The sequence below is a fragment of the Quercus suber genome, unplaced genomic scaffold, assembly GCF_002906115.3.
Source record: "Quercus suber isolate HL8 unplaced genomic scaffold, Cork oak 2.0 scaffold_405, whole genome shotgun sequence".
In the NCBI taxonomy this organism is placed as follows: domain Eukaryota; kingdom Viridiplantae; phylum Streptophyta; class Magnoliopsida; order Fagales; family Fagaceae; genus Quercus; species Quercus suber.
This window is the reverse complement of record NW_027069856.1, coordinates 280,147-303,469: the sequence shown is the minus strand read 5'-3', so window position 1 is coordinate 303,469 and position 23,323 is coordinate 280,147. Positions and strand designations below refer to the sequence as shown.

The following is a 23,323-nucleotide window of genomic DNA, read 5'->3' as shown; positions in this document are numbered from 1 at the left end:
ATGGATGTAATAGCTATTCCTTAGTGCATATAATAAGTTTTAAAATTAATATATTTCTAAAAATATAAAGTTTCCTTATACATTATTTTTTACAAGCTTTCCATATGTAACAACCAAACTTATGAATAGTAATAGTTATTCCATTACCATGTCTTTTATTCCCAGTAATAAAGATGACTATTCCTAATGTAATCAACATTCAGTGTACCAAACGCACCCTTGGTCTTTTTTGGCGTCATGGTATGTTCTTTCATCATAAAATTTCTAGATATTCTTTTTATCTTTACAATCTTTTTTATAATTTAATTTTAATGATTTAAATCATTTTTTAATTAATCAAGCATAATTACTTGTTTCAAACTGTTTATTTCTTTCACTAATTAATCTAATAGTTTCAATCAAAATTAAAGCACTTGGTAGTATAAATTATAGAGTAAATCGTGCTTTAAAAAGTTTTAATCTATAAAGTATAAATCAAAACTATTTTTTTTAAAGCTCACAATTACCATAGGGTCATTAGTACATCTCCAAATTTATTTTTTAAATTTTACCCAAAAGAAAGAAAGAAAGAAAGAAAGTAATGGTTGCTCTTTTTTTTTTTTTGAGAAGGAAGTGATGGTCGCTCTTTGCAGTCTCAAAGAGTTACAAAAATAGAGTATTTATCTATTAAATTCTATTGTATAGTTTGGACTTGCATTGCATTTCTTTTCCTTCACTGTAACCCGTCACCGGAGCGAGTTTCTCTGACCGATCATCAGACCCAAATTCGTAATTTCACCAAAACTCCAAGGTCCATTTCCGATTTCGCATTAGCTAACCGTTTATACACATTAAAAAAAAAAAAAGGTTTCGAAACATTTTCGTTTTTCTCTTCAGCTCACAACTCTCTCTCTCTCTCTCTCTCAGTCTCACATCGCAGAGAGAGATCGCTAAGAACCCTAGCTAGGGTTTATCACACAATTTTTGGCTAGGGTTTTGGAAATTTGAGTACCTGAAAATTGTGTATATATGAGATCCTTGGCGACGAAGTCGTACTTCTTGATTTACTTAATTCTCTGCTCGTCTTTGAGCTCCATTCATGGCGCGGAAGAAGCAGCGAAGAAGAACAAGTTTCGTGAACGAGAGGCCACCGACGATGCACTTGCTTACCCCGATATGTACGTCTCTTTAATTTTTTTCATTTCCTCAATTTACACTTTTGGTTTCAATTTCGATTCCGATTTCTGATTTAGTCACTGAGATTTGTTTGAAATTGAAATTTGATTTTATTAGAGATGAGGATGCTTTGTTGAATACACAGTGCCCTAGGAATTTGGAACTAAGGTGGCAAACTGAAGTTAGCTCTAGTATATATGCGACCCCTTTGATCGCCGATATCAACAGGTAATAGATGTTTCTCTATTTGTATGTTATTTGCTCAATTCTTGTTTTGGTATATAATTCTTTTCAACTTTTCCATGTTTTAAGAACTTGTAATTGATTTGAATTAGTGGGCTCTAGCTCAAATGGTGTGCTCGGGATTATAGGTTCAAAACCGGTTGGTTGGCACCTCTTGGTGTTTCCAACAAAGACATCCAGGATTCACATCTCCCAACCCCCAACTATTGAATTATCAAAAAATTTAAGCACCGGAGGGTAGCCGATCTTATTGCAGTCTTGTAAAAATTTCTATTTAACTTAATAGGTATTGTGCAATCACACAATATTCCTAACGCACTTCTCCGCTTATCAACCCTTCTATTATTCTATAACTCACATCCTCTTGGATCTCTTCATCCTTGTGAATTATTTATTAAAAAAAAAAAAAATCCAATATATAGGAAACACTCATGTTTCGGTATTTCTTGACCATCAATTTTTTTTTTTTTTTGGTGATTTTTTTTTATTGATGTACATCTTTGTCTCTACTTTTACTATACTTACACAGTTACAATCCATTTACTTTATTTTAGTACATCTTAACCTAAAGCTTTTATCTTTTAAAGCATTTTTCCTATTTCATGTTAACTTTATGTTTAGCTTACTCAACTAAAAGTGTGATATCTGCAAAAAACATACAACGAGATATTTTGTCTTGAATCAATCTAGTAAGCTTATCCATAGCCAGTACAAAGAGACTTATGCTAATCTTTGATGCAACCTACTATGATAGGAAACTTACTTGTGATGCCTCTACTTGTTCTCACACTAGTTACAGCTATATCATACATATTTTAAACAACTTAATAAACTTGAACCCCATTATTTCGAAAACACACTATATAACCTTTCTACGTACCCTATCATACATTCTCTCTTGGTCAATAAAAGCTATTTAAATATCTTTACGGGTTCAAAAATATATATTTCATATAAATAAAAGAGCTGGGAGGTCCTCGGTGAAACACCAGTAGATCTGAAGTGTCTTGGTTTCTATCTGTTTGTTTTGTTGACTGCAATGTCTGTGTTTTGCTCTGCAGTGATGGAAAGCTTGATATAGTGGTTCCATCTTTTGTTCATTACCTTGAAGTTCTAGAAGGTTCTGATGGAGACAAAATGCCAGGTACTAAATGTTCTCTTTTTAGCTGCAGAGATGATTGTAGAATTTCTGCTAGCCATTCTATTACTTTAAACTCGGTGTATCTGATAAATGGTTCTTTTACCTTCCTGGGAAATGTTTAGAGGAGGTAACTGGAGGATGGTATTTGTATGAATCTCAGGAGTGCATGAAAAATATGTAAAAATTAACAAGCTTTACTAATCCTGGATTGGGTTTGGTTTAGTAAATATGTAACATAGTTGCTAAATGATTTGTCAGGTTGGCCTGCTTTCCATCAGTCTACTGTGCATGCCAGTCCGCTCCTGTATGATATTGACAAGGATGGTGTAAGAGAGATAGCTTTGGCAACCTACAATGGTGAAGTGCTCTTTTTCAGGTAATTTTTCTCAGTTATGATTGTATCTTTTGTGGTCGTATGCCTAAATACCTGTTCTGACATCAATTTATGTATATTATAGAGTGTCAGGGTACATGATGGCAGATAAAATAGAGATACCTCGTAGAAGAGTTCGTAAAAATTGGCATGTGGGTTTGAATTCTGACACAGTGGACAGATCACATCCAGATGTTAAAGATGACCTGCTTGTCATGGAGGCAGCTGCTAAGATGTCCCGTAATTTATTCTTACATTCATAATTTTATATCTGCTCAGTTACTTCTTTATTTATTTATATTTTTTAGGGGGGTTGGGGAGGGGGGTAATGCCTGACTTAATAAAATACTGTATTCGTTTCTTTCTTCTAACAAGAACTGACTATATTTGTAAATGGTAAATGTGTAGAAACAAATGGGAGTAAACCTGAGTTGAAAGTTCCAGTAACTAAATCAACAGAAAGTCATCCTGGCATGGTGAACACATCCAACCCAGAGAATGAAAGAAAAATGAATGAAAGTCAGATCAGTACACCTCCATTGAACACTTCAGATACAACGTTGACAGAAAGTCACGTTGGCATGGTGAATGTGTCGAATGTAGAGAATGAGCAGAAATTAAATGAAAGTAAAATAGAATCCAACATCAAGCTGCCTACGAGTGTAGATAATTCTTCTACAAACACTGGGTCAGGAGAAACTGCACAGAATGGGACGAACACTGGGTCAGGAGAAACTGCACAGAATGGGACGAATACTGGGTCAGGAGAAACTGCACAGAATGGGACAAACACTGGGAGACGGCTTCTGGAAGATAACTCAAAAGGATCACATGACAGTGACTCTAAATCAACAGATAATAGTAATGAGGATCCTCATGTTGCAACTGTGAAAAATGATGAAGGTTTAGAAGCAGATGCTGATTCATCCTTTGACTTATTCCGTGAGAGTGATGAGCTAGGTGATGAGTACAGTTATGATTATGATGATTATGTTGATGATTCTATGTGGGGAGAGGAGGAATGGACTGAAAGGGTACATGAGACAGTGGAGGATTATGTGCACATTGACTCACACATCTTGTGCACTCCAGTGAGTCTAAAATTGAAAATTTGATTATTGTTGTTTTAAATTTTATTGATGAGACTTGTTGGTAGGTTTAGGTAAACTTATCAAATTTTTTTTCTTCTTTTTATTCCTGTCAGGTCATAGCAGACATTGATAATGATGGGGTATCAGAGATGATAGTTGCTGTTTCTTATTTCTTTGATCAAGAGTGAGTTCTCTTTCATCTTCTCTTTTTTATTGAAACTATTGTCTACCACCAATTTAGATGAAATTGAGCAATATAATCAACTGCCACCAGTTTGTAGTTTGCAGTTTGCCATTACCATTAACATTTCTGCTTCAATCATTAAAGGGCCTGTCTGCTTGTTGTGTGAAATTTATCGTCTAAACTTGGTGTGGACATCAGATTAATGCTGATTGGTTTGGTCCAGACTATGTAATTTTAATTCATTTGATTGTTATTTTATTTTGAGGTTCTGGAGGGATTTGATTGCCATTTTAATTGTGCTTATTTTCCTTCCTTTTTTTTGATGTAATTTGAAACCGTATTTATAGGTCCCAGAGATAACATTAGTGGTTTGTTGATTTTGACAAATGAATTGATTTGGAAATTTTTAATAGCTTGGTGGTGATGCTAGGAAACCTTAGGTGGTGAAACATAGGGTTCAGACTGCTCTAGGTGGTGAAGCCTAGGGTTGTTCTGTTATTCCTTTGTTTTTCACTTAGATGCAGGAGCATAACCAGAAACTATTTCAATATTTCATTTTTGGATTTTTATTGGATAATTTTAGATTTTAACATTTTTATTTGTTTAGTTTGAGTTGTGATAGAGATTGAATTCCATCTCCTTAGATAAGGAATAGTTTAGCATTTGGATTAGTATTTGAGTTCGATTAGGATTTGTTTTAGGGATGCTTACCTTTATCTCTTGTAATTCCTAGAAACTGTATATAAAGCTCCAGATGGATTATTTAGTATTAGACTATTATTAATATTATTATGAGATTATTCATGCAAAATTTGCATTGTATTTGGTGGTGAAACCTAAGGTTTACTGTGGGACTAATCTAGGTGGGAAGACTAATAAGGGGTTCATTATTAATGATTATTATAGAATTTTAGTTGGCCCTACTATCTACGGTTTTCCTTAGAGAAGTATTTGGAATTAGAAGATTCCCTCTCGAGTAGCTTTTTTTGTTTGGACTGCTGCCTTGGGGAAATGCTTGACGATTGATAATTTACGAAAAAGGAAGGTGTGGTTTTTGGATTGGTGCTACATATGCAAGAGTAATGGTGAATCAGTTGACCATCTCTTCCTTCACTGTCCTGTTGCTATGGATTTATGGTCTATGGTTTCGGGTTTATTTGGAGTAACTTGGTTTATGCCGCATACTGTTTTGGGGCTGTTAGGGTGTTGGCAAGGCAAGGTTGGGCATCATCGAAATGGTTATATATGGTCCATAGTTCCTCATTGCTTAATGTGGTGTCTTTGGAGGGAGAGAAATAGTAGATGTTTTGAAGATATTGGGAGATCTATTCCAAACCTCAAGCTATTCTTTCTTAAAACTTTATTGGATTGGTTTTTGCTTTGCAAAAACAATCATTCCCTTCTTTTATTGATTTCCTAGATTCTTGCAATTTTTGTATTTGATTTTTTGACCCCTTGTATACTTCCTGTGTACTAGGGTGTTCTTTTTTGATATCAATAAAACTTATTACTTAAATAAAAATAAAAATAAAAAATAAAATAAAAAAAAGGGTGGGAAGACTAGGTTGTCCTGCATCACACTCTTGCAACGCCTCTATACCAATTCAAAACTCTACTAAGCATTTTTATTATTGGAATAATGGCTAAAGAGCATTAATAAACCAAGAGTCCAACTTGTCTCGAAAATATTATGTATCCACTACCAATTATTTGAAAAAAGATTGTGAAGCTGACCCCAATTAGTTAGGGTTCCTGTTTAGTTAGTCATTTTCTGTTACATGTTTGTAGTTGTGGTCTGTGTAGGCTTGAGGTTCTCATATTTCATACACATGAATAGAGCTTTATTACTAGTAAGTTATTAAACCGAGCTTGGGTTGGGTTCAATCAATGATTGACCAATTTCTCAACCATGACCACCCCAAAAAATGGCTGGATTGGAATATTAATTCCAAGCTCAACTGATGTCTAGAATCTTCAATCTAAACTTCTCAGTTGGTAAGGTTGAAAGTTGAACTTACCTATTTAAAAAAATAAAAAAGTTGAAGAGTTGGGCTGCCAATGAGCTCTAGCTCAACTGGCATCTCGTCCTCTTAAAGTACTAGGTGGAGGGTGAAGTGGGTTCAAGACCCATTGGGTGCGTGTATAACTGACCAATCAAAAAAAGGTTGAATAGTTGGGCTGGTTTTATTCTCCTTGATTGCAGATCAACCTTTTGCATGGGAAGATATGATCTTCAACATGTTATACTAACACCATTTATCATTCACTCATCATTGCAAATGTTAGACCAAGTGATCAACAGTGGGTTTTTTATTTTATTTTTTATTTATTGATTTAAATGATGTCTTGCTTTGTAGTGCTTTTGGTAGTGACTTTTGGACTGCTTACTAACTGATTGATGTGAAAGTGATTAGCCACCTTGTAAGTTGGCAGGTATTATGCTGACTCAGAACATTTGAAGGAATTGGGTGGTATTGATATTGGAAAATATGTAGCTGCTGATATTGTTGCTATCAATCTTGATACAAAGCAAGTTAAGTGGACTACAGAGCTAGATCTAAGTACAGATACTGGAGACTTCCGTGCCTATATATACTCTTCTCCAACTGTTGCTGATTTAGATGGTGATGGGTATATGGACATTCTTGTTGGAACCTCCTTTGGCTTGTTCTATGTCTTGGATCATCATGGTAATATTCCTATGCTGACTTTCTATCTTGTGATATGTGTTCAGGATTAGAGCACATGCTTTTCTATTTAAATTTGTAGTTTGCTCTTGATTTTTAACGCAGATGTTATGACTTGCTGTTAGCTATAGAGCGGTGGTAAAAGATATTGCGTCATTTTTTAGATCTTTGGCTATTGTTTCTCTCTATGTTCTGACCATATTTTCCTTTAATGCATGCGTCTATTTAGATAGTTAATTTGGAGTCAAGTCCCTTTCATAATAAAAAATGTTGAGTACATGAACTGCGCTGTGCTAAGTGTGCTTCTTTAAGTTTTATTTTAGAGTTCTCACATGTCCAATTAAGCATTTTGTTAAATGTGGTTTGATTTTTCATTTTTATTGTTTTCTCTTGATACTCAATTGTTTCCTTTATTTAGGCAAAGTGAGAGAAAAGTTTCCTCTTGAAATGGCTGAGATTCAAGGAGCTGTTGTTGCCGCTGATATCAATGACGATGGCAAAATTGAACTAGTGACTGCTGATACACATGGAAACGTTGCTGCTTGGACTACAAAAGGAGAGGAAATTTGGGAAGCACACCTTAAGAGTCTGGTTCCCCAGGTAAGATTCATGTTTTTTTCTTCTTAAAATTAAGCTGTTTTTAAATTCACTAGAATCTTATTGATTATTAATGAGATATGTTATTTTAGCTTTTGAGATTGTGTGTGTGTTTTTTTTTTCCTTGAATCCCACTTGTTTATGTGAATTGAGTTAAAATTACTGATTGAATGTATGTTGATAATTTTAGTCAGATTTATTGAATTCAGCTTCCTTGTATGTATAAACCTTCATGTGTTTCTATTTCACCATTGCCTATCCCTATGAATGTTGCTTTTCATATTGAAACTACAGCAGGATTCTTATGGGGAGGACTAGGTGACAAATTTAAATTTCTTTTAGTTAAACGGAACAAAATTTGTGAACCACTTAAACCTGGGGGATTGGGCATTGAGAATTTGATCTTATTTAATCAAGCATTATTGGAGGAGTAGTAGTTGCAGCGTTACGGTGGAGGGTGGTGGATGTCAAATATGGTAGTGTCTGTGGAGGCTGGTTTTCAAATTTAGTGAAGAGGTCATATCTGGAAATATAAGGAAAGGTTGCGGTAATTTCTCTAGTTTTATTAGCTATGAGGTGGGAGCGGGAACTCAAGTTAAATTTTATCATGATTCGTGGTGTGTTGATCAATCATTGAAGGGAGGCTTTCCAGAACTACTTCGGCTTGCACGTAATAGGAAAGCTTCAGTGGCAGATTACTATCAATGCTCTGATGGAATTTTCACAGTGATGTTACTTTTTTAGAACAGTGCAAGATTGGGAGTTGGAGTCCCTTGTATCCTTTATGGAGTTAATTAACTCTGCTAAAGTGGGAAGGAGGGATGAGCTGGAATTTGTCTAAATGCAGTGTGTTTGAAGTCAAATCTACAAAATGTTCAATCCTATAGGAGGTCTGCCTTAACCTTGGAAAAGCATACGGAAGCCTAGAGTTCCTACTAGAATGGCATTCTTTCTATGGACGACAGCATTGGGGAGAATTCTAACTGTGGATAATCAAACAAAACACTATATCATTATTGTAGATTGGTTTTGCATGTGTAACTTGATTGGGGACCTATTGATCATTTGCTTCTTCATTTTGATGTTATGAGAGAGCTTTGTTCTATGGTTTTTAATCTCTTTGTGTTCATTGGGTTATGCCTGGTGGGATGATTGAACTGTTAGCACATTGGCAAGGTCAGTTCGGTTGAAATCATCGTATAAACATTTGGAAGGTGGTGTCTCATTGTCTCATGTGGAGCATTTGGAGAGAGAGAAATGGTAGGTGCTTTTGGAGGGTGTGAACGTTCAGTGTTAGACCTGAAAATTTCATTCCTCAAATCTTTATTTGAGTGGATGGCTTCAGGGAAATTTTGCTTCAATTTAATTGAGATGCTTCATCTTTGTTTTTTTTCGTTATTAGTTGCTGTTTTTATCTCTTTTATACATCCTGGGTACATGGGCTGCTATGTGCTTTATAGTGAATTATATTTTATTAATCAAAATGGATGTCAAGTTTTTTTTTTTTTTTTTATTGATCAAAATGTATGTTAGTTTTTCCCCCATTTCCTGTAACTTAAATGATAAATTTTGATGAAGGAAGTGGACTTTTTGGCTTGGTAAACTTTTGAATCAGGTAAGTTTGAGCTAAAACTGGTTAAATTATGTAAATTGTGCCAATACCAACAAGTCTGCCCATGGGATTCACTGCTTACAGAAATGGAAAAGACAATGAGGAGGTGAAACGGAAGGATTCTTTCCATTTATTTCCTGAATAGTTTTGTGTTTAATGTTCCCTCATGTACTGACCATATTTGTAATTGATCAAATTAATGCCGTTTGGGAATTGTGCTCACATGAAATTTGACTACTTCACAATGGTCTGGTATTTGATATTGAATTTTATTAATTTATGTGGATTCAAGATTTCTGGGTTCTCTTTAAAGATATGGAACAGGAAAAAATATTTTCTTTCAATTATTTAAAAATCAACTTACCTCTATATCCAGTAGTTCATCAATTGTTATACTCTAGAATTTGATATAATAATGGTTTGAAGGTTACTGTTGAGCTAACATCTGTTTCTAATTGTCAGTAGAGTGACTTGATCTATGTTTCCAAATAATATGAAAAATTCATAGCATAGTGGTCTGATACACATTGTCATATTCCTCAGGGGCCCACTGTTGGCGATGTTGATGGTGATGGCCATACTGATGTTGTGATTCCAACACTGTCAGGGAACATATATGTTCTGAGTGGCAAGGATGGGTCATTTGTTCGTCCTTATCCGTATAGAACTCATGGCAGAGTGATGAATCAAGTTCTTCTTGTTGATCTAAATAAACGTGGTGAGAAAAAGAAGGGGCTGACTCTTGTTACAACATCATTTGATGGTTATTTGTACCTTATAGATGGGCCTACTTCATGTGCTGATGTTGTTGACATTGGTGAAACCTCGTAAGATATGCATGATCTTTTGTTCCATTGATGTTGGTTTTTTGATTTCCTTTTCCTCAACTTATCTAAATGTGCATCTCTTCATGACAGATATAGCATGGTCTTGGCAGAAAATGTTGATGGTGGAGATGATCTTGATCTTATTGTGACAACCATGAATGGCAATGTCTTTTGCTTCTCTACTCCTTCTCCTCATCATCCTCTCAAGGTAGGATAATATCCAAAGCTGATTTGCGATTGATTTCTTCTTTGTTCTCTCCGTGGTCGTATTGATATTCCTCTAATGATATTCTTTCAGGCATGGAGATCAACTAATCAAGGAAGAAACAATGTGGCTAATCGGCATAACCGCGAAGGTATCTATGTTCCACATCCATCAAGAGCTTTCCGTGATGAGGAAGGCAGGAATTTCTGGGTGGATATTGAGATTGTTGATAAATACAGATTCCCATCTGGGTCTCAAGGACCTTACAATGTCACAGTAAGTGCTTCCCACCAACCCATTTACACTATTAAAGGCTGCAACTCAAATTTCTCTATCATTGACTCTGTTTGTACTCGAATTGTTGAATTTGTCAAAACTATGCAGACAACCTTGTTGGTTCCTGGTAATTATCAAGGTGAGAGAAGGATAAAGCAAAATCAGATCTTTGACCGTCCTGGGAAGCATCGAATAAAGCTTCCAACAGTTGGGGTAAGGACTACAGGGACTGTTTTGGTGGAGATGGTTGACAAGAACGGACTGTATTTCTCAGATGATTTCTCCCTCACATTCCATATGTATTACTATAAACTGTTGAAGTGGCTGCTCGTCCTCCCAATGGTTGGGATGTTTGCTGTGCTCCTCATCCTTCGTCCACAGGAGGCCATGCCTTTACCATCGTTTTCACGGAACACTGACCTGTGATGAATCCCTTGTATGAAAACCCCATCCCTGCATAAAGATAATGTGCGATAGTTTTCCTGAACAGAAGGCCAGAAACTTAGGTGATTACAAAGTAGACACACAGGCAACAAGTTTTGATGTTGAGCTTAGATCTGGCTAAAAATGCAGTGGGCCTGAATTCAATTTAATTTGAGTTTTGAATTATAGAAAGCCGGAAATGTAAAATAGTCAGATTTTGGGTAATGGGCGATTGAATTTAATCCCAAATGATATCTTGGCTCCCGTTTCCCACTTCTCTCCTTTTATTTATTTATTTATTTATTTCATTTTTACGTCAAGTCAATGGCCCCAAGGGGAGGTCACTCTTAAGTCTTAACTAATTATGGGGCATTTTATGAGGAAATTGACTTTTATTCGCAGAATAATTTATATACCGTGTGTGCGTGCTCACTGTAAGCGCTCTTGCATGTACTTAAGAGTTATGCTCTAAATGATAAGCATTCATGTTTGAAATTTTTTGTTTTTGGGGCCGGGGTTGTGGGGTAGGTCAGCAGAAATTTTATTCATAAACTTAATAGGAATGTTCAGCATATCTACTAACAGCGACAAGACAATGGGGTAGGTCCTCTAACCAGATCATTAACATCACAACCAAACCTGTGAGGTCATCAGCTTAACCATTCAAAGTCCATTTTTATGCACAAAATTAAGGACTGATTGGATTGAGGGGGAAGGAATGGAAAGTGGAGGGGAGTAGAGTAAAGTTGGCCGAAAATAAGTTAATTTTAAACCAATTTTACTCTCTTCTACTCTACTCCCAATTTCTCTCGTTCAATCCAAACAGATCATAAATTCCCAAGAATGATTTGCTTGTTAGAAACAACTGAATATCTTCTCAAGTGTCTGTATGGAGTTGTTTGGCAGTGGAATATTACAAGATTCATATAAATTCAACATTATCACACTTTAAAGACGAAATCTAAAATACTAATCTCTTGGGAGAAGTTGATAGTCTCAATGGCTCCAAATTATAAGAACTAGTTGCATATGCGGAAAATTTTGACAATTTTTTCTAAAATAAAAATAGTAGATGAGACTAATTAGTGTTAGTTCCAAGTCCTATTTAAGATTATGTGATTATTTTCTAACAAAGTATACTTGATACAACATATTATATTTTCTAAATTAAGCTACCTATGTATGTTATTTAAAAATGTTTCAAATTTTGTATTTTTTATAAATGAAACATAATGCACTTTTAATGTAGGGGAATACCTATGAGAAATAGAACAAGTCTATTTCAAGCCTGTAAGAAATAAAACACATTTGCTTTTGTAAGATAACCTCAAATCCACAAGGAGTTTTTTGAATCCACAATGTAATAGATTTGAAACCCGTCAGAGAACAATAGAAAAATCCATCAGAGAACAATAGAGAAAAACTTTGTATTTTTATTAATATGAATAATCAACTGTCAAAAATGTTTACAGACTTCGACTGAAATGAACCGAATGGACCAAATACTACGCTAATGTGATTCAACTTGAACATAGCAACCATAAATACTAAACTTCAACTTTTAGATATTAAGTAATGGGAAATGTTAACAAATTCCCTAAGGACATTTGTTAGTGAATTATTTTTGAAAAGTTTTTATGGAGAAAAAAAACTGTTTTGACAACTTTTTCAATTTTCCATAATAGTGGTATAAACATTTTTCTAAAATCAATATATATATATAAAAGCAGAGACCATATGCGGGAGTGCATGAGGTCTTGCCAAGTGACACTCTAATTTTGCTTTGTGCATTTTTTTTTTCTTTTTACTTCTTTCATTAAGTATTTTTACTATTATCCAAAAGTTCATATTAACTTATTTTACTGTTAGCTTATTAATGTCTCATTAATTTACTAAACTTACACCACACCTTTCTCTATTCTTCATGTCTTTTAGTACACCCACCATTTTAGTATTTTAAAAAAAGCAAAAAAAATAATAATTAAGGACTAATAATAATAACTAACCAGATAAGGCCTTGAAGAAAGATAGAGAGACACAAAAATGTTGTGGATTGTTATATAAAATGCACTGTTTCACTATACATTACCAAAATAAAAAAATCTAAGACTGACAAAACATTTGAAAGAAAGAGAAAGAGGAATCTAAAGGGTCACCACCTTTGTTATACAGGCCACCTACTACCATCAAGACACCGAAACCCCTACGGGTTTTTTTTTTTTTTTTTTCCCCTTTTTCTTTTTAAAATTAAGGGCTTAAATATGATTTAGGTTTACAAATATGAACATTAACATGAGCATGAACATGAAGGTAGATTTCTATTCATTTTCTTGAAGAAAAAATATACTTACAAAAAAATTCCAAACTTTATTAGGTAAAGAAGAATCGAGTTATAGATAGCAAAATCAACAAACCAAAAATTTTAGGAGCCTAAGAGGAACTCTACTTTTATAAGCTTTAGCAGTTATTCTATAATAACTATAACTCAAATTTTTACCTTTGTTTTTTTGTTTTGTTAATTTCTCTTTTCAACTTCGACCTTAATTTTGATTGGCTTAGCTTTGCTTTCAACTCATTGAACCCACCTCTACTGCATACAAGCATACAACACAAAAAATCAACATTCTTAGAACTACCTTCATTTGGTGAATGCACAATTAAAGTGGCATCATATGGATTCTCCAAAAAAAAAAAAAAAAGTGGCATCATATGGTTGCACCTTTACTTTGTTATATGCCTGTACCTACTGCCATGTCTGTGTTCTGTAAATAAGTGTAAATCATCCTTCATATTGACTTTGGTATCTATAATCTGTAACATATAAATTTTCACAATACTTATGCTACTATGTTGTTAAGGGGTCACCTCCTTTGTTATACAGGTTACCCAACACCATCAAGACACTGAAACCCCTATGGATTTTTTTTTTTTCCTTTTTCTTTTTAAAATTAGGGGTGGGTAATTTGGTTAGATAGTGTTTGTTTTGGGTATATAAGTAGAGAGAGAGTATTTGGTGCACAATGTAAAGCCATATTCTACCATGGTTCAATTTTAAATCATCTATAAGACACATGCATACACATTTGTCCAAACCATGTCATAATGTCGCACTATCAATAAGGGGAAGACGATCAGAGAGTTGGACAAACTTTCATTTCATGGTATGAAATATGTGAACACAACACAAATTTGTTAATTTTCATGGTCCCGTTACTTTTTTGCATTTATTTTTGGTTTCATGATTTAAAAATAAATAAATAAATAAAAAATCGTACCTTAAGAAGGGTACAAATATGCAATGAAGCTATTAAACTAATTTTTAATACCTTAAAATGTATATGTTTCTTTACTCTAATTTAGTGTACTTTTTCTTTATAATATATATACACAATATTATCCAAAACCATCTTATATAAAATATTACAAAATTATCCGTGCATCGCACGGACAACTTACTAGTTAGATAAATGGGAGAGATAGGAAATTAAAGTAAATAGTGTTTGGAAAGCAATGGATTTTTCAACGACTCATTTGTTGTGAAGTGTACCTTTTAGTAAATTATTATAATTATTATTATTATTGTAGTAGGTAGAAAGTGGGGGAAAGATATGTAGGGTTTGAACCGTATATATGGGGGAACAATAATAATGCCAATACTATTTAGTTATAACTTAAACCCCTATTACATTCAGCAAAAAACTTAAACCCCTATTACATGTAGTAAGTTGATGTGTTATCTCATTGTCTTTTTAAAAAATAATTTTATTATTATAAGTATGTCCTAATCTCATATGTCAGATATAAGGATCATCCACAAAATAAACAAGTATCATTATCGGTAAAAGAATCTATAAGCACACCAAAATAAGCAAAATGACCAATTATTGCATGAATAAAGTTTGGTTTCAAACTAATTTAAAGTTATCTTCTTCTTTTTTTTTTTTTTTTTTTTTAACTCATTACGTGATGATTTATAACATTCTATCCATGTGTATTATTTATATAAGATTCTACTATGTTTCTTGATTGACACTTTTTTCATAAAGAATTGTATAAATGTAAAATTAATAAATATTAGTTTAATTTATACGTAGCTCACTTATAGTGATCCACCATCAAATTACATAAAATATCAATACTGTTTCCATAATATTTCTTTCACGAATTATGAAGAAATCTCAATCTCAAGTTTGTTGAGATTTGTATTCTTAAAAAAAAATATATATATATATATATATATGTATGTATGTATGTATGTATGTGAGAAAGAAAGAGATATATCTGTAAATACAATGTTACAATGTTCAAATATTTGTAAGTTGTAACTATAATGTTATAATTAGGTTATAATGTTATCAAAACAAAATGTTACAATTAAGTGGTTTTATATCTATAATTTTATTATAAAATGTCCATATTTATTAAGTGACATGAAAGATATAACAACATAATATGAATTATGATGACATCTACGATCCCAAATAACAAATTATTATCTACTAGTTTTAAAAGAGAATTTTTCTATTAAAAAAATACAACTTAAGATATAATTTTTTTTAAAATAATAATTGTAATACAAATCCAATACAGGCAGCTATTTTGTCAGAGCTATATTAATATTTTGCAAGTGCCGGATAATTTCTGAAGTTGGCTTTGTCTCCACTTCTTCGGTTTTCTTTGAATTGAAAATATAATAGAATTACGTTTTTGACAAACGATTCCTTCCAATTGGTTTTGTCACCACATATATAATATTATTATAATAATAATAAGAAGTTCTTTTTGAAGTATATTGGGTTCCAACTCATTCAACTAATGAATTTTTGTCAAGATTCTTGTAATTCGACTAGTTGGCTCATCTATGTTCATGACATCTCTAAGGTCCAAAATCTTTCCTTTTCTATTTTAACTATTAAATTATCCCCAAAAAAAAAAATTTTGACAAATTCTTTTACCCTTAAATAATACACTAAAAATGATATTAATATTTTGGCCTGGTAATAAACATTAATTATTATAAAACTAATGCTAAATGTAATTGAGTATAGTGCTAAATGTACTACAAATTTTACTAAATTGGCTTATAAACTAATATGTTACCAATCATAAAGAGTCAATTTAAGTGCCAAATCAATTTATAGTTTTATGTAATAAAATTTGTAGTATGTTTCCGCATTTTTTTATAAAGTTTGTAGGCAGCATTTTAGTTGCATCTTCAATAAACACTACCCAAGCTTTAGTTTGGGGTTTGAGCCGTCAGTCGTGAGTTGAGTGGGCTTACAAATATTCATAGTCAATGCAAAACAAACAATGACTTTTCCCCGCATATGTATACAAGAGAGCTTAGGCCCCAGCAACAATGCACGTATCAATCACTCAGGCAAAAAAACAACAACAAAAAAAAGGTTATGCTGATATCAATTCAAACTATATAGCATGGTTAGGCATGAGTAATTTGCATGGGATGCCTATTACTTCTCGTTTTGTTTACCTAAACGCAAGCCATATAAACAGTAGACAGAACCAACTAAGCTTTTAATTAATATATATATAATTAACTAATTAAGGTCCCCTTGTCCCTTGGGCTTTGTTCTACATCCATGATTTTATGAGTATTATAGCAATCTGACAAGTCAAAGCACTTTTTATTTATAAAAGAAATCTTAAAAGGATCAAAGTCAAAGTTCAACTATTGGAAGTACTAGGGTTGGAGCTCAATGCAAAAAGTGAAGCTTTTAAAACAACAAGAATGTTGTTATCTGATATTCATATGTAACCGCATTTTATACATTCAACGCCTTGGCTAGTTGGCTTTGCTCAAATGATCAAGATTCAAGAGGATCTCCAAGCAATTAATGTAAGTTTTTTTATTTATTTATTTATTTATTTTTTATATATAAATTAAAAAAAATCATGTCCTCTGTTTTCTTTCTTCACTTTGAAATCTTAGGTTTAATTTATTTTTTATTTCTCTGCTTTCTTTTCGTTCCTAGTTTAGAAGTAATTGCATGTTAAGATATTGGAGATATAGAAATTAGAGTTACAAATGCGTGCACGTAGCCCTCCATTGTGTATGCATCTTGAAGCATTGTGTAGTGTGTACACTGCTCTAGTCCCTACCTAAGCATATGCCTCAAAGAAACCCTAAATTTCTGCTTTCTTTGAATATTGGTTTTCTTTAAATAAAAGTGATTCACATGTGGTGCTGGTCAAGGTGATGTCTGAGTAACTTTGAAATTGAAAATTTCCAATTAGGGTTTTATAAATGAAGCCCTAAAATTAGGACACCCACGTCTAAATGATTCATCTTTGAGCCTGTGGTTTATGTATTTAATCCTCTGTGTGTGTGTGTGTGTGTGTGAATTTTACATGCTTAGAAGGGAACTAACTTAGTGGGACCTTGTTAGAAAATGGCTAAGGAGTACAAGTGGCAGCTAGCCTTTAAGTTAGGTGTGCATGGTTGCTTAACACATTCCCAAGTTCGTATTCTAACACTTCCAAAGACTTAAGTTTGGGTTCCTCAAAAAAAAAAGACTTAAGTTTGGTGATTTAACCTCTACATAGGCGTCAAAAGAATGGTTCTTAGACCCAACTCAAGTGATGACTGACGACTAGCTCCCATCTTTGCTTAGACTTTGCCCAAACCATTATCCAGTGACATATTATCATATTTATGTGTAAGAGTATTCACATCAAGCAGCACTCAAGAGAGTCATCCCATGGTAGACATTGTGGAATTCACAAAACATTTGAAATCATTCAAAAAAGAATCCTTTACATTCTTTGTAATATAAAAATTGAAGCATTTCTAAAAACATAAATATACAATGTAACAAGGCTTTTTGATTTTTTTTTTTTTTTTTTTTTTAATGATATTTTAATGTGATGAATATATTATTTTAATGTATAGGATTGAAAAATAAAATATCTGATAAATGAGATGTTGTAAAATAATGTTGTAAAATAGTAAAATAGGTTTTTGATGTGTCAAAATGACATTTTTTTTATAGAATAGCTGATGAGAATGCTCTTATTAACATCGTTTGTGTTTTATCTTTTCAATGTTGTTTTAAGGAATCTATGTGTCTAACGGGAAAAAATCTTATGTATTTATAAAACTCAAATTTATCAATATATTTTCAAGATCCTTATAACTCACTTGACAGCTTTTAGTATTTTTGATAGATGCATTCAAGATTTCAATCCTCTTATCTGTTTTAACTATTGAATTACAAAAATAAAAATAAAAATCCATCTATATATTTCATCAATAGAAATTACTAATATTTTTTTGATATTTCATACTCTATTAAAGTATTTTAAACTAAAAATTATAATTTAAATTCTATTTAAATTTCTCTATTCAAACGAACCATACCTTGTTTTTTTATCTCTCTATTTTTTTAGCAGTAAAATGGTAAACGGGTTGCGCACAACATAAAGAGCCCAAAAAGAAACTTTCCCTCATCAAAGAAGGTAACGATCCAATGTATTCCAACAGAAATTACTCTAGAAACTTGAACATCTGATAAGTTTTGATTTATCTCTTTTGTCTTGTTGATAATTTTACATCCCTTCAGTCCTTCTCAAAAGTGGTATTGACATAGACTATGAATTTTTTTTTTTTTTGATAAGTAAGAATGATATATATACAAAAGTATAGTCTATGCATGAAGAACATAGAGCAAACCCAGAAAAAACATGAAGATGAAAACAAAGAAAAAACATAAAAGAAAATCAAACAACAGAATAATTACAAAAGAGAAAGGGGACTATGAATATTTTCAAATAATTTCACTGGTAGACTGCAAAATTCCCCATCAAATAAAGTTATAAACCTTGAAACTCACAAATTTCCCATCATTATAGCCTTATGATTCACAAATTCAAAGTTATACCTTGAATATTTTCAGAATTCAGACTGACCGCAAAAGTGCCCTTCAATATGAGGTTTGTTTTTCATAATTTAATAGTTTTGATGGGGAGATCTGAACCTTGGATACTTCTGTTGGAGACACCAAGAGAAGCCAACCAATTGAGCTACAAGGTTTTTAGCCACCATGATGTTTATTATTCACAAATTCAATATCACACTACAGCAGAGTGTGGAATATGTTTCCTGTAAGTCATCCACTCTTTACAAATTAAACTAAGAACACAACTTGATCTAAAAGCTATTAATCTCAGTCCACTAAACACTTACTGATTGTAACAGGTGAATGGCTTTCAATATGAATTTTTATTTGAGCAGAAATTTCATTGAAGCAAAATACCAACTACTTGATTTACCACATGCGTGCACTCATGCACGCACAATTCAACTGGTAAGTCTTGCAAAGAAATTTCAATATCATGACGTACCCCAAAACTTTGGCTGCAATGAGTGATTCAAACTTTGATTACAAGTGAAACAATTGCTAAAGAACTTTAATTCCAGGATTCCATACTTTAAGAAACAATCACCCAAGAAACTTTTGTGAAATTTATTCAGCTAGAAGGTGCAACCAAATGCACTTTATGGTCAATTTAAATACATGTGCAATATGGTGGGAGCTCACAGATGTCTTGTGTTTAGACTTTAGCCAGTAACTCTTTCACATAATCAATTTTATCCTATACCTCTAAGACCAACAGAGCATGGTGGCAGTACTTCACCATCAGATACATCCCTCAACATCCTGCTCTAGATCAAATCCAACTCGTCCAGAGGAGGAAACTGCAATGCATCCTGCCCCCTATTATTGATGCATTAAAGCCTCACATTTACTCAGGGAATTCCAAGCTTAGCAAAAGGGTCGCCAACAAAACCTGAAACCAGTAAAAGCCTCATGAACATAAACCCTCAATGCCTCACCTTTGCTGAAGGCATGATTTACATAATTGGGATTTGAGTGTCTAACCCATAATTTGAATAATGCTTGTTTAAGTTGAGATAAACTGAAAGGTATGCTTGATTATATCATTGGTAGAAATCTTTTTAAGGATGTTCAAGTTTATTTTTATTTTTCTTTATTCATTAAAGTGGGAAAAATGGTAAATCATGTTTTTTTTTTAATAATTCACTGGTAAATCATGTTATCTTCATCTCATGTGCCTGTATTTGATTATTGACCATATTAGTAGTTAGATCAACCATCCACAGTTTAGCTTAATGAAATTTCAGTGTTGACATTAGAGAAAATGGACAGCTAGGTACAATTCAAGATAAAGTGCATAACATGCTAAAAAACTTTAGAGCAAAATAAAATAGAGAGTAAAGTGGTCCTCAGTTCCAAAATTTTCATACCAAAACCACATAATGTGCAAATTGACATTATGATCATATCAGAATATCCATGTATTTATAGTTGTAATAATTTTTAACATAACATATCCATGTACTCACAAACTCATGTTTTAACCAAACAATCCAGCCATATTTACATCAAAAAGCCCCAACCAAAGGTTATGGACTTCCCTCATCAATTTGTTGTATCTAAGAATCCAACATACAACAACCAATCCTTGGTTACAAAAATTTGGGGTCGGATATGGATCCTCAACAGCCTAGTCAGGTTTGGCCACAAGTATTCTTTTCTGTCATTCTAAACAAAGTCATACTATTTGTTATTTCCTCAATTGAAATATCATTTTTAAATAAACAATCAGTCAATTACATACCTGCGAACAAAATACAGATTGAAAGCAATACCAGTATATTTCTGAACAGCATAGAAAAACTTACAGTTAAAAGGCCTGCAATACAGGCCTCTTTCCAAGCCTCTTGATCTCCTTATCCATTTTCCCAGTAAGCATCAATCCAAACATCTTGTAATCACAGAAAAGAGACCAAAATGGATGCCCAAACGTGGCCGGAACATTCCCTTCCACAAAGAAATGGCTGTACCAGGCAAATCCATACCCAGAGACTGGCACAAAGAACAGAAACCACCAGCTAAAAACCACTGAACAAAGCATGAAGAAGATAGAAATAAGTGTGCCCATGAAATGCCAGCGCCTTGTGGATGGTTTTGAGTGCTGATTCACATAGAAGGCCCAGAACTCTTCTAAGCTCCTGAAATTCATTATCTTCCAAAGAAAAGCAAAATCAAACCCAAAGTCAGAAATCTTATTGATTTTTCTTCAAAAACCCTTCTTGCAATTCCTTATCAAGACTAAACCTAAATCAAAATCTTGACTTTTGGGTCCTCTTGAAATCAGTGATTAACCCAAAAACAGAATCTGGGTTTGGCTTAACTTTCATAGAAATTACACAGGATTGAGCCTAGGTAGGTGGTACTGGGTATGACTCAAAAAAAAAAAAATTTATTCAAAGCAAGATTCCTTGATATTTTCACCTATTCACTATGTGAGGTAGAGATTTTAGTTCGAACACGTGCCTAAGAATCTCAACGAGGTATTTAGAAAAGAGAGTAAGTTGTGTTGGGTTTGAAGGTTGAACTATAGCTCTCTCATCAGTTCCTGAAAAATTCAAAGTAGGTTTTGCGTCTTGTTCGAAACAATCAGTTGAAATATTTTATTTTATTTTATTATAATACTTTTTTCTTATGGTTTTTTTTTTTTAATGATACTTTAGTGGGGTTTTTTTTAATGATATTAATATATAGCGCTACAATTTTTTGTCACAATTATTTTATGAGTTAAATAATTTAAATTATGATTGATTGATTATCCTTTTTTATAGGCCAATTATTTTTTTATCTATCACTCATAATCTAACACGTGGATAGTTATAATATAAATTGTGTTATTTTATTTTTTCTTATCGGCTTGCCATTTGGTGACGTGTACGTACAAGAAAAAAAAAAAAGAGAGAAGAAAAAAGAAAGAATATAAAAAAAAAAAAGGACATTCTTGTTTGTGAAGAGGAGATTCTTTAACTACTCATGCAATAATATTTTTTTTTATTTTCAGAGATTGTCTGAAAATTATGTGATTGGCTAATAGCCTAATACCAATGCGTTTGCCTTGTCCATTGCATTTATCCCATTTGGTTGGTCTAGGCAGGAAAAAGAAAGAAAGATAGAAAAATATCCCAGTTGATTGGTTCTGCCGACTTATAAAAAGGGATCTGCGCCTCATAACCAATAGTATTTTGACTCGTCAATGTTTTGAAAGACTAATTTGTAGTATTATTTATCTAATTAAAGAATCTAGACTCTGAATCTCATTCTTCAAAGTGAAGTATACATATCTTTTAATTATATATATATACTAGGTTAATTTAATTCTTATAATAATTTTAATAGTTAATCACACATAAATTAAAGTTATGCTAACTATTTAGCATATAAATATCTATTTTATTTACTTTAATAGTTTTTTAGTACTTATTTGATAAAGACAATATCCACCCACTAAAAACATCTAAGAATGCTAATGAACACCATCGTCATCTTCTAACAATAAGCAATTGAGTGCTGCTAAAACATTGTCACAATATTTAAATTTTCGTAATGAATGATGTAATATGCTATCATTGAAGTTTTTTTATCAAATATCTTCAACCATACACAATGAAAATTTTTTCATTCATACTTTCTTCTTTATCATTCTACATGAGTCTAGGAGCAATATTTAGTTTACTTAGTTTTTAATGAACACCCATTTTAGGCAAGAAAAAAAAAAGAAAAAAAAAAGGATAACAAAAGGCATTTGTCATCGAATTTCCCATTAGATAAATTATAATTTTTGAATATTTAAACCTAGAAAATCAATGTTCTTTAGGTAATAAATAAAACACCTTATATCACCATTCCAATTTTTTAAGCATTACTACCATTTAAAACTCAAAATACGTAAAGAAAATTTTGAAATGTTAAAATTTAGTGGGAGTATTTTAAACATTACACAATGTAATATTTTAAGAACCATAAACTTTGATTAGAGTTTAACTAAGAGAATAATCATATGACATATTTGTTCTTTTCCAAAATATTAAAGGGAAAAATTGTTTGATTCTAAAATTTAAGGAGGAATTGTGAACTACCTCAAACATAAAGGATAAAAAGTGTATTTATCCTAAGTTATTTATTTATTTTTTTTGTGTGTAAAACTATGTGTTTTTACTTAAAATGGTGTGTAAAGATAAAAATACAATAAAAAATACAAAAAGTCAACCCAAGGAAACTATATGTGAAATAGTGAATTTTGGCTCAATAAAGTTGACTAAACCAAAAAAATAGTTCTAGGAAGACAATATAATGGTACAACATTTTCGTAATGCCTTTATAATTTTGTTATATTCTATTTTAACTTGTAAAGAATTGACACTTTAGTAGTTGTGAAAATATTATGATGACAACAAAATGTCTTACTATTTTCACAAGAGAAATGCTATATTCACAATATTTTCATAACAAATCATAAAGTAATAGGTTGTTACAAGTTTTTGTTGGTAGAAAAAAAAAAAAAATTCATTGGTAAGTTTAAATTAGAACTAATAAGAATTTACCACCTATGATTTGTTATGAAAGTGTTGTGATAATATCGCATGTTCAATAGACGAT

At 32.4% G+C, this 23,323-nt stretch overlaps 2 protein-coding genes across 2 annotated transcripts; one reads left to right on the top strand and one right to left on the bottom strand.

Moving 5' to 3' along the window:
• The first annotated feature begins 686 nt into the window (after positions 1-686).
• LOC112006619 (protein DEFECTIVE IN EXINE FORMATION 1) lies at positions 687-11,078 on the top strand. Its single transcript, XM_065761303.1, has 14 exons — positions 687-790; positions 907-1,157; positions 1,273-1,383; positions 2,460-2,542; positions 2,798-2,915; positions 2,998-3,152; positions 3,321-4,003; positions 4,117-4,187; positions 6,621-6,877; positions 7,293-7,474; positions 9,627-9,910; positions 10,001-10,118; positions 10,209-10,391; positions 10,500-11,078. Exons 2-14 carry the CDS (start codon positions 1,009-1,011, stop codon positions 10,815-10,817), a joined length of 2,712 nt encoding a protein of 903 aa, XP_065617375.1. The 5' UTR covers positions 687-790; positions 907-1,008; the 3' UTR covers positions 10,818-11,078.
• Positions 11,079-19,275: 8,197 nt separating this feature from the next.
• Positions 19,276-21,312, bottom strand: LOC112039740 (uncharacterized). Its single transcript, XM_024072644.2, has 2 exons — positions 20,539-21,312; positions 19,276-19,622 (listed from the first exon to the last, which is right to left on the bottom strand). Exon 1 carries the CDS (start codon positions 20,877-20,879, stop codon positions 20,541-20,543), a length of 339 nt encoding a protein of 112 aa, XP_023928412.1. The 5' UTR covers positions 20,880-21,312; the 3' UTR covers positions 19,276-19,622; positions 20,539-20,540.
• Between the last annotated feature and the right edge of the window lie 2,011 nt (positions 21,313-23,323).